At 41.9% G+C, this 12,444-nt stretch overlaps 1 protein-coding gene across 1 annotated transcript; it reads left to right on the forward strand.

Annotated features, from left to right (window-relative positions):
• The first annotated feature begins 4,852 nt into the window (after positions 1-4,852).
• LOC121864573 lies at positions 4,853-5,815 on the forward strand. Its single transcript, XM_042363639.1, has one exon. It carries the CDS (start codon positions 4,853-4,855, stop codon positions 5,813-5,815), a length of 963 nt encoding a protein of 320 aa, XP_042219573.1.
• Positions 5,816-12,444: the final 6,629 nt, after the last annotated feature.

Below are 12,444 nucleotides of genomic sequence, written 5' to 3' on the forward strand. Positions count from 1 at the left end.
GAGAGGAGAGCGTGTTTGTGTTGGCATCACTTTTTCCCGCCAAAACAACCTACTGTAGATGTGATTTGTTTGTACAATTTCGGCATTTTTGATAATTAATTTTACTCTATAGTTGATTATACTAGATGTTTAAAGAAATTATGTGTGTGTGTGTGTGTGTGTGTGTGTGTGTGTGTGTGTGTGTGTGTGTGTGTGTGTGTGAAAAACTTAATTATCTACTTCACTGCTCCTGCCACCACCACACCACTTCAAGAACCTATCCCTTAACTAACCTTTCCCTCTCTCTCTAGAACAAACCCAAGCCATAACCCTATCCACTTTCCAGGTTTCAAACTTCCCTCCTACCACTTTCCCCATCACTCCCCTCTCCCTCTCCACCACCCCATCACCCCCCTACCGTCTCCACCACCCCATCACTCCCCTCTCCACCACCCCATCACCCCCCTACCGTCTCCACCACCCCATCACTCCCCTCTCCACCACCCCATCACCCCCCTACCGTCTCCACCACCCCATCACTCCCCTCTCCACCACCCCATCACCTTCCCACCACTCCCTTCACTACCTTCCTATCAACCCAACCAACCCCATAACACCTCTACCCCTATCACCTCCCCATAACACGTCCACTCCATCACCTCCCCATCACGCCCCTCCATCACCTCCCCCTCATCACCTCCCCCGCCCGCCCTCCATCACCTCCCCATAACACGCCCACTCCATCACCTCCCCATAACACGCCCACTCCATCACCTCCCCATCATTCCCCTCCCCCATCTCCCCCACCACAACTCACCAACTACTTCAAGAGGGTAAACTTATTTCACTCACCATCTTGAAGAAAGGGAACCGCATCTTAGCATCTCTCTCGCCTTTCAAGTAAAGGGAAGGGAAGGAGGAGGAGGAACAGGAGGAGTAAAGGAGAGAAGGTGTGTAGATAAAAGAAGTAGGGTTTCTGTGTGGGTAAGTCTCTTGTTTTTGGCTCTTGGTCATAAGAGTTCAGTGTTCAAGGTTCATTAAGGATCTTACGTTCATTCCCCTCCATCTTTAGTCTAAGAGTTCAGGGTTCACAGGTACAGCGCCTCACTCTTACCACTGCGAGTCGGATTTGATGCCATCTTGGGCTGGAAGTTATCCATTGTAACAGTACAGGACATGGCAGGTGGCCACCGGGTGTTAGGGCTGCCTTCTGTACTAACACTGGTTCCACTGTGGGGAGAATGGCCCTAATTAGACCCACAGGGGAGGAGGGGGAGGGGAGGGGGTGGCCCACACTGCTGAGGACTGCTGGGATTCTCAGAGTCGCGTATTTATTCTTCCCTCCTCCCCAACCCTCCCCCCCCCTCCCCCATCCCCTGTCTAAAGTTCCTACTATAATAAAAGATAACGCCAGACGTATGAGTGCTCTTACTGGCACTGTTTTTATAATCATCAGCGAAAATTTAACGCTTCTCTCTCTCTCTAGCTGAGGGCGCGTCTGGGTGACTCACTAAACCTACGATATAAAACTAGTATAGGCAAAATGGCGTCGTAATTGCTCCGAGACTCTACAGCAACCATGGTAAAGGGGAAAACGATGATTCACATGGCATCGATATTACACTGAGATTCGACCGTAAAGACGTTGTGTGTGTGTGTGTTCTCTCACCTACAGTTTATGGAACCAAAAATGACCTTAGTAATCTTTGAACAGCTTTGAACTTGGTTTTAGTTCAGATTTATTCTATTTTTTTCCAATATATTTATGAGAATAATCGGAGGAACTTTTGAACAGAAGGAATTGATACGCATAAATGTAAATAATATATATTTTGTCTCACGGTAAAAAAAACAAAAAATCTTACGAACATCATAGTAGACGGCACAGACCTCTACTTAAGTCTTATTAATTGTATCTTAAGAATGTGCCTAAGAAAACATCCCTAACCTAGACTTAAGTTCATATTTAAACTGTAAACATCCTACGACACTTTGAGTATACGGAAAACTGACTCTTAATCATATTTTTTGTCTTATTATTATTTACAGTATATGTTTGATGAAATTTACCTTACGATGTTTTGAGCATATTGAACACAGACTCGGAAATATACATCTTATTTCTACCGTAAGTTCAATTTTATCTTATTATTCTTATGCTTAAAAATAACCTTACGACAATTCAAACATACAGAACCCTGACTCGAAAATCTAAAAAAAAAAAGAAGAAAAATCAACATAAACAGAGAGAGGAAAAACAACTTAAGATTCTTTATATATTCAGTAAACTCTATATACTTTTTTTCGTCGTGTTGTAAAATCTTACCGGGAGAATGTATGGTGAGGGAGCCTTGTGTTCTGTATTCATAGAAGATCAACAGTAATAAAGATTTAGGTTTTTTCGAAGTCTTACAGTGAGTAGTGGCCTTTGGTGTGTGGTGTTGTCTGCTGTGTGGTGGAGGTGTGATGGTAGTGATGATGTTAATAGTGTTAGTAGTGCTAGTTAGTCAGGTAGTAGTAGAAGTGGTGAAGGGAGATGGTGGTTGAATGTATCTAAGGCATAACACACTAGTTAAATCCCATCTCGAGGATCACCCGAAGATTAGCCACCCCAGCTTAAGATAAAACACCCTAACGCTTACCTTGGGAGATGGGAGAGATTAAAATTAGCTTAAATTAGGTTAGTTAGTTCCGAGAATCTTACTGTTGTTTCAGAATCTAAAACACCTGTAATTAGAGAATGTTTTGATAGTGTGAGAATTTAACATCTGTAATGTTCGGTTGGTCTCGTAGGTAAGAGGACTCCCATGCCGACTGCTGTAACTAAAGGTAATAAAGACACATACATCCAAACTGGTGGAGATTATACGAGGATGGATCAATGTTGTTGTTGCCAGACCTGTGTGTGTGTGTGTGTGTGTGTGTGTGTGTGTGTGTGTGTGTGTGTGTGTGTGTGTGTGTGTGTGTGTGTGTGTGTGTGTGTGTGTGTGTGTGTGTGTCTAGTTGGAGGCTGTCCAACTCCTGGGATGAACCTTTAAATGGATGTCTTGGAGGAAGAGGGGTAAGGAGGAGGCGGAGGAGGAGGGGTGAGAAGGAAGAGGCTTTGGATAAAAGAGGAGGGGAAAGATGAGGAGGAAAAGAGGATGGAAGAGTAATAAGAATGTTGAGATGAAACAGGAGGAGGAGGAAGATGAGGAGAGAGAGAGAGAGAGAGAGAGAGAGAGAGTAACCTACACCTCCACACACACACACACACACACACACAACACAGCAGGGGCCCGCATATATTAAACATACGCAGGAGGGTGTTGGCCGTGTAGGGGGAACACAAGTGGCTAAGTTTATAGTTGGGTTGTGAGGTCCTGACCGCATAGCACTCCTTCAAACCCCCTCCTCACATACATACATACATACATACATATGACCTTCCCTTGCCAGGTGTTGGACGGCTAAACAGGTGACACTACGCGAGCTGAATCAACACCTGAGGCCAAGTAACTCAGGTGTTTTATTTTGATTTTTTTAAATTTTCGTAGTTACAGTGATTTAGAGAGAGAGAGAGAGAGAGAGAGAGCGAGAGAGCGCTGTTATTACATATGATAATTTCTTCAACTTGATATGATAGTATCAGGAACGTTAATAGTAATAATAATAATAATAATAATAATAATAATAATAATAATAATAATAATAATAATAATAATAATAATAATAATAATAATAATAATAAAAGGATAATTACAACAATACACGTGTAATGAGGAACAATAATTACACGAACGATCATAAAATCAAGAAGAATAATGACAATAATAATCGTATGTGGATGATTAGGGGAAGAAGAAGAAGTGAGGAATATATACGTAGTGATGATAAATTAACGTGAGACTGTAATAAAGTGGTAATAGTGATGTACAGTAGTGGTGAGGGAGAATATGTGTCTTTGATAACATGGGAGTTAGATCAGGGGGACTGACTGGTGATTATGGCTGTATTGGTGTGGCTGTTTGTATGTCTCTGTGTCTGTATGTCTGTCTGTCTGTGTATCTCTATTTATCTCTTTCAGTCTCTCTTTCCTTATGTCTGTCTATCTGTCTGTTTGTCTGTCTGTCTGTCTAAGTCTCCATCTCTTTCTCATTGTGTCTCTTACTTGTCTGTTTCTGTCTGTCTGTCTGTCTGTCTGTGTATCTCTTAGTTTCTTTGTCCCTCTCTGTCTCTGTTAGTCCACCTGTCTCTTTGTCTGTCTTTATTTACGTCTGAGTATTCTTTCTGTGTACGAAGTGAGAATGAGAACAGTAAAGTGTGTGTGTGTGTGTGTGTGTGTGTGTGTGTGTGTGAGCCTGTGAGTAGTGTAGAGGAAAGCCTTAAAATGTCATTGAGTTACGAGATAATTAATGAAACCAAAACAACTTTCCAAATCAGCTGTTACAATGTAAACAAACCGGATTTAAATGTCCTCAGATTGACACCTTTTATTTACAAACACATTCACCTGCCCAGATCAGCTGTTAAGAGAATGAGTCACCGGCATTATTACCTGAAATTTGATATTTAGTCCGTAATGGTGTGAGCTAACGAGGTCTAACTAGCTCGTTTATGGCATGTAAATTAATTGGGTTAATGACTCTGTGATTAGGACGTACCTTGCGTTTGTTTAATTAGTATTATGTGTGAATGGTGATTAGGGATTGTTGATTAGCAAATTATTTTAGTGATTGGGTATATGTTTAGTTAGTTGGGATATGCTCATTAATTGTTACTTAATTTAGTTTAATGAAATAATAACCATTGACATGTTTTGATTAGTTGGAGTTACAATTGGTTGTTTAAATATGTTGTGTTCAGGAACTTGGAATATATTGAGTTAATTGGAATGGTTAATGAATCAGAATATATTGAGTTAATTGGAGTGGTTAATGAATCAGAATATATTGAGTTAATTGGAATGGCTAATGAATCAGAATATATTGAGTTAATTGGAGTGGTTAATGAATCAGAATATATTGAGTTAATTGGAATGGTTAATGAATCAGAATATATTGAGTTAATTGGAGTGGTTAATGAATCAGAATATATTGAGTTAATTGGAATGGTTAATGAATCAGAATATATTGAGTTAATTGGAATGGTTAATGAATCAGAATATATTGAGTTAATTGGAATGGTTAATGAATCAGAATATATTGAGTTAATTGGAGTGGTTAATGAATCAGAATATATTGAGTTAATTGGAGTGGTTAATGAATCAGAATATATTGAGTTAATTGGAGTGGTTAATGAATCAGAATATATTGAGTTAATTGGAATGGTTAATGAATCAGAATATATTGAGTTAATTGGAATGGTTAATGAATCAGATTATATTGAGTTAATTGGAATGGTTAATGAATCAGAATATATTGAGTTAATTGGAATGGTTAATGAATCAGAATATATTGAGTTAATTGGAATGGTTAATGAATCAGAATATATTGAGTTAATTGGAGTGGTTAATGAATCAGAATATATTGAGTTAATTGGAATGGTTAATGAATCAGAATATATTGAGTTAATTGGAATGGTTAATGAATCAGAATATATTGAGTTAATTGGAGTGGTTAATGAATCAGAATATATTGAGTTAATTGGAGTGGTTAATGAATCAGATTATATTGAGTTAATTGGAATGGTTAATGAATCAGAATATATTGAGTTAATTGGAATGGTTAATGAATCAGAATATATTGAGTTAATTGGAGTGGTTAATGAATCAGAATATATTGAGTTAATTGGAATGGTTAATGAATCAGAATATATTGAGTTAATTGGAATGGTTAATGAATCAGAATATATCTAGTTAATTGAATGGTTAATGAATCAGAATATATTGAGTTAATTGGAATGGTTAATGAATCAGAATATATTGAGTTAATTGGAGTGGTTAATGAATCAGAATATATTGAGTTAATTGGAATGGTTAATGAATCAGAATATATTAGTTAATTGGAATGGTTAATGAATCAGAATATATTGAGTTAATTGGAATGGTTAATGAATCAGAATATTGAGTTAATTGGAAGTTAATGAATCAGAATATATCTAGTTAATTGTGTAGTTAATGAATCAGAATATATTGAGTTAATTGGAATGGTTAATGAATCAGAATATATCTAGTTAATTGTGATATGTTGTGAATAGTTAGCTGAAAGTTGCTGTGTTAATTCTCGTGTTACTTGAAGTTATATGTGAGAGAGAGGAATTCCCCAGACATTCGTGCAAAGTAACCGGACCGACACACACACACACACACACACACACACACACACACACACACACACACACACACACACACACACACACACACACACACACCTTTTGTTAGTCAAACGAGAGTCCTAATTGATTGGACACCTTTGGGTACATAACAAATAATACGTCATTACTTGCCTTCAGATCCATATATTTAATGGGTGAAGAAGAAGGAGAGAGAGAGAGAGGGAACTCCTGTCCAGTTTGTATTTCGTTTCCATTTAATTAAGTTTGATTCGTCGTTAATTAATTGATCGATTTATTAATTCATTTAATTACGTTTATTGATATTTTGATTAATATAGGATTTGAGGACAATTATAATTTATGTATGATTTTTTGTACTGTCCTTCCTCCTCTTTCCTTTTCTTTTTCTTTCCTCTATCTTCTAACCTTCCTCCTTATCTCCTTCTTCCCTCCTCATCCATCCATCCATCTCCATTCCTCATTTCTTTCCTTCCTTCTTCCCTCTCTCCACCCCCTCCTCCTCTTCATCCTTCTCTCCTCCTTCTTCCTCCATCTTTCTTTCTCTCCTCCTCCTCCATCCCCTCCCCCATCTCCTTCCTTCCCCCTCCTTCCATCCCTCTGTCTCCTTCTTCCCTCTCCTTACATCCTCTCTGTCTCCTCCTCCCCTCCCTCCACCCCCCTCCTTCCTTCCTTCCTTCCTTTCCTTCCTTCTCTCGTTATCCCGCCAAGTTCAGTAGAATGTGTAATCCTTTATTTATTTATTTATTTATTAATTTATTGTAGTAATTTGGGGATAATTTATTGTTACTCAAATATTAGTTCACATAAAAAAAACACCAATTAAAATTATTCTGGTTTTTAAATTTGGTTTAAATTTCTGTTTGTGGGGATTTAAGGTTTTTAGATACACAGTTAAATGTCAGTTGTTGTTTTAAATTTGTTTTATATATTTGGTTTTTAATAATGGAATTTACCCCTTTTTCGTGTTTTTATTTTACCTTATTATTTCTTATATAATGTTTACTCAAAAATAAAAAATAAAACCAAGCGCAAGGAACATTTTAAAATTACAATCTGATTTTTTTTTTACTCGCCAATTTCAACATCCGAACAGTTTAGATAACCAAGTGATTTTAGTAATTTTTTAAATATTTTTATATGGTCCTTAGAATTATTTTTTTTAGTTGGTTTTTATAATGGCTAAATATGGCTACTTAAGGCTTCCTAAAATCAGTCTGTTTTTTGTTTTAATTAATAATTTTTCTTATTTTTTAAGAGGATAAATTTATACACACACGTGGATTGATAAACTACACATGATTTTTTTAAGTTTGATTAAAATTAAATTAACAAATGGTTTTCTTGTTTTAATTTCTGTAAGTTAGAAAGGACAAGTGTTACGTGTCTTTTGTTAGAGAAGCGTCAGGTTTAATTAGTAAATCACGAGGTAAAACTTTATATAAAACACAGAGAAAATGTTTTATTTAATACAGTGTGAGAAGAATTAAATTTATGAATGATTTATTAATATGTATGAGACTGTGTGTGTGTGTGTGTGTGTGTGTGTGTGTGTGTGTGTGTGTGTGTGTGTGTGTGTGTGTGTGTTTGATCTCTTGCTTCGTTTTGTTTTGTTTGTAGGTGATTTTGTTTTTATTAATGGGTTGTTCTTGTTTATTTCCTCAGTTAGTTTCACCATCATCCTTAACACCACAACCATCACCATCATCCTTAACACCACAACCATCACCATCATCCTTAACACCACAACCATCACCATCATCCTTAACACCACAACCATCACCATCATCCTTAACACCACAACCATCACCATCATCCTTAACACCACAACCATCACCATCATCCTTAACACCACAACCACCACCACCACCACCACCACCACCAGGTCGTCAATCTCACAAGTACCGCCGTGTGACATAGTACCTCCCTTGGGAATAGTCTTTACATAACATTGCCCCTTGTACCCTACACAACCACCATCCACCACCACACATCACACCCACCACCACCCACCACCACCACCCCACACCACCACCACCACCGAGTCCATCACTACCACCACCAGAGGCGCCATCACCACACCATAACCACTATATCCATCACCACCACCACCACCACCACCATCACCACCAGTACCACAACAACTACGAACACCACCACCACCGAATCCATCACTACCACCATCGCATCACCACCACCACCACCACCACCACCACCACAACCACCATCACTACCACCACCACAACCACCATCTACCACCACCACACCACCACCACCACTACCACCACCACCACCACCACTACCACTACCCACCACCTGCTCAGCCAACATCACTGCCACTATCACAACCATACACAAACACCATCCCTCTACGGCTAACTGGTATCAGGGTTATAGGATACCGTGCCATTAATCCTCTGACCATTCTCCCCCCCTGTCTGTGCGTTCCTCTGTGCTTCTCTGTGCGTCTCTCTTTGTTATTGCTGTCTGCATCTCCCTGTGTGCGTCTCCTGGTATGCGTCTCTGGTATGTGCGTCTCCCTGTCTGTGCGTCTTCCTGTCTGTGCATCTCCCTGTCTGTGCGTCTCCCTGTCTGTGCATCTCCTGTCTGTGCGTCTCCCTGTCTGTGCATCTCCCTGTCTGCGTCTCCCTGTTTGTGTCTCCCTGTCTGTGCATCTTCCCTGTGTGCATCTCCCCTGTCTGTGCGTCTCCCTGTCTGGCATCTCCCTGTCTGTGCATCTCCCTGTTTGTGCGTCTCCCTGTCTGTGCGTCTTCCCTGTCTGTGCGTCTCCTGTCTGTGCGTCTCCCTGTCTGTGCATCTCCCTGTCTGTCGTCTCCTGTCTGTGTCTCCTGTCTGTGCGTCTCCCTGTCTGTAGGTCTCCTTGTCTGTGTCTCCCCTGTCTGTGCGTCAACCTGTGTGACGTCTCCTGTCTGTGCGTCTCCTTGTCTGTACGTCTCCTTGTCTGTGCGTCTCCTTGTCTGTGCGTCTCCTGGTATGTGCGTCTCTTGCTAATGCTCTCCTGCCTATGCGTCTCCCCTGTCTTGCATCTCCCTGTCTCCCTCTCTGTGCGTCAACCTGTCTATGACGTCTCCCTGTCTGTGCGTCCCTGTCTGTGCGTCTCCCTGTCTGTGCGTCTGTAAATAAGATCTCCTCAGGGACTGCGTGTGGATTGTCTTGAAACTCTGCACCAGCCTTCCACACCGCCCGGGAGTGATGCATACTTAACTCCTTGTCTCCTGCCTCCCTTTCTCCTGCCTCCCTTCCTGTCTCTCTGATCTCCTGCTCCCTGCCTCCCTCCTCTCCCTGCCTCCCTTCCTCCCCCCTCCCCTTTCCTCCCTGCCTCCCTTCCTGTCTCTGATCTCCTGTCTCCCTGCCTCCCTTATCTCCCTGCATCCTTCTATCCCTGTCCACCTGCTTCACTTCTATGCCTGCCTGTTCCCTGCTCCCCCTATTTCCCCCGCCTCCTCCCTCTCCCTGCCTCCTTCTCTCCCTATGCCTCCCTTCCTGTCTCCTGCCCCTGCCTTAATGTCTCCGTACATCCCTTCTCTAACTGCCTCCATTCTTCCTTGAATCCCTCCCTCCCTGCCTCCCTCCCTCCATCCCTCCCTGGCTGTCTCCTTCCTCTCCCTCCTTCACTTTATCTCCCTCCCAGTCTCCCTGTGCCCCTCCTCCCTCACACCCTATGTTTACCCTCATCCCATCCATTCTCTTTACCGTAGGCAAATATATATCCTCTCCACCTCTCCCATCTCATCCCATCCCATCTCATTCCATTCCATCCCTAACCATCTCTTCATTCCCTTCAGCCTGGCATATATATCCCTCCCTTCTCCCTCACGTCCAAAACTCATCCCATCCCATCCCATCCGATCTTCACCCTCCTTTCCCCCTCCACCCTGAGCTATTTATATCCCTCTCCCGTTCCTCCTTCCTTCCCTCCCTCCCTCCCTCCCTCCCTCCCCCTCCCTCCCTCCCCTCCCTCCCTCCCTCCCTCTCCTCTCCCTCCCTCCTTCCGTCCCATCCTCCTTCCTTACTTCTCCTTCATTCCTCCCCTCCTCCTTCTTCTTCTTCCTTCCTTCCTTCCTTCCTTCCTTCCTTCCTTCCTTCCTTCCCCCAGTAATCGATGCCCTATCCCCTGGTACATCACATAACCCGGACATGTTTAGCTCCCCAGGTTGGACGTTAGTGGCTGCTTGTAAACATCACCCTCTCTTCCTCCCTTCCCACCTCCTTCCATCCCTCACCCCTCTCCCACTCCTCCTTCCCACCCCCCTTCCCCTGTGGTCCTTTTGGACTGGGTTTTGTGTGGGCCTGTCTCCGGACTTTTTTGGGAGGAGGGGGGGGCTTTATTGTGACGGAATCTTTTTTTGGACTTGAGCTGTGGGGTGACTTTAACTTTTCGGACTTTTTATGTGAGATGACCTTAGGACTTAACGAGTTAATAAGGAAGGTTTGTTTATTGAACTTGTTACTGAAGTCCGATAGAAATAGATGCACACACACACACACACACACACAAAAAAAAAAATAATAGTTGCCCTTTCGTAACGAGGATGGCCGACCCTAGGGCCACCTAGGCGTGAATTTGTTTAATGTGTAGAAGCTGCAACACAACAGGCACACCCTGTTAACGAGCTGCATGACCCAGTGTCAAGGAATAGTCCAGGAAGACCGACAACTCGCCTACTGCACTGGCTAATCATTACCGAACACGATCCGTAAACGATTAACATCCAGGTCCCCACTAGGTAGACAGAGGCAAATGGCGTAAAGAAACTTGCCCATAGTTTCACCCCTGCGGGATTGAACCTGGGTCCTGTCGCTTATGAGGCGAGCATGCTGATCACACACACACACACACACAAAATTGGAAAGGAACATACACATATGTTAATAAATGGTGACAATATATATATATATATATATATATATATATATATATATATATATATATATATATATATATATATATATATATATATATATATATATATATATATATATATATATATATATATATATATATATATATATATATATATATATATATATATAGTACATACAGACATTTATTTTCTTACTTCTGCCGGGACTTGGGACTTTATTTTTCGGACTTAATATTTGCACTTGGTGAGCGAAGGCCATTGGGAGTGTTGTGGTCATATTAGCTCACCAATCAATAGGAAATTGGTGGCTTGAAGTGTAATTGTGAATTTTGAAGCAAGACTTTTGGAATTACTGGCAAAATACTTCTGGCCACACGGATGAGAGAGAGAGAGGAGAGAGAGAGAGAGACATTCCCTGATGTTTCTCTCTCTCTGGTTCCTCTCCTTTCCATATTCCTTCCTTCCACTCTCTTTCTCCCTCACTCTTCTCCCTCACTCTCCTCACTTCCTCCTCCTCCAGAGTATTTAATGAATCGCTGGCTCCACTCTGCAGTGCCTGGAGTACTGGGGAGGGGGGGAAGGTTCTTTGTGATGTACTGAATTATTTTAACACATCACACTGTACTGGGAGGCACTGTATCAGGCAAACATCACCGGGGAAGAAGGAGGGTAGCACTGTCACATTAAACTAATCTACATATCATGCATATTAATTGTATATAATCGCCTATATCCGGAAATATATCCAGGGAGGTATGTTGGTTATACTGTATGTGTGTGTGTGTGTGTGTGTGTGTGTGTGTGTGTGTGTGTGTGTGTGAACGCCTCGGTAATATTGGAGGAATCATGATTGGAGGCTGTGACGGTGACCTCAGGCGGAAATTGGAAGGTGGGAAGGATGCCTCAGAGGCGGAGGCGTGAGGTCACCCAGGCAGAGGTTGTGACTTGGCCTTGAGCTGAGGTGTTGGGCGTTCTCACCTCCCTCCCTCCTCCTCCTCCCTCTCCCTCCCTCCTTCTTCACTCCTCCCTCCTCCCCTCCCTTCCTCCCCTCCTCCCTCATTCCCCTGTGTGGGGAATATTAAAGTGTCCTACCCTCCCTCCCCTCCCTCCTCCCCTTTCTCTCCTCCTCTATCGCCTCTGTCTCACCCCTCTCTCTATATGTGATCCTCCCTTTCTCCCTCTCTTTTATTTCTCTCTCTGTTTGCCTCTTTTCCTTTGTTTTTCATTTCTTCTCTCTCTCTCCTGCCTTCTCCTCACGTTCTTTTCCTCCCTCCCTTTCATCTATCTATCTATCTATCTATCTCAT

Source organism: Homarus americanus, unplaced genomic scaffold, assembly GCF_018991925.1.
Source record: "Homarus americanus isolate GMGI-L3 unplaced genomic scaffold, GMGI_Hamer_2.0 scaffold2361, whole genome shotgun sequence".
NCBI classification, from domain to species: domain Eukaryota; kingdom Metazoa; phylum Arthropoda; class Malacostraca; order Decapoda; family Nephropidae; genus Homarus; species Homarus americanus.

Bases quoted from the DNA above. Each gene is read 5' to 3' on its own strand.
- LOC121864573 (XM_042363639.1), top strand. From the start codon at position 4,853: ATGGTTAATGAATCAGAATATATTGAGTTAATTGGAGTGGTTAATGAA.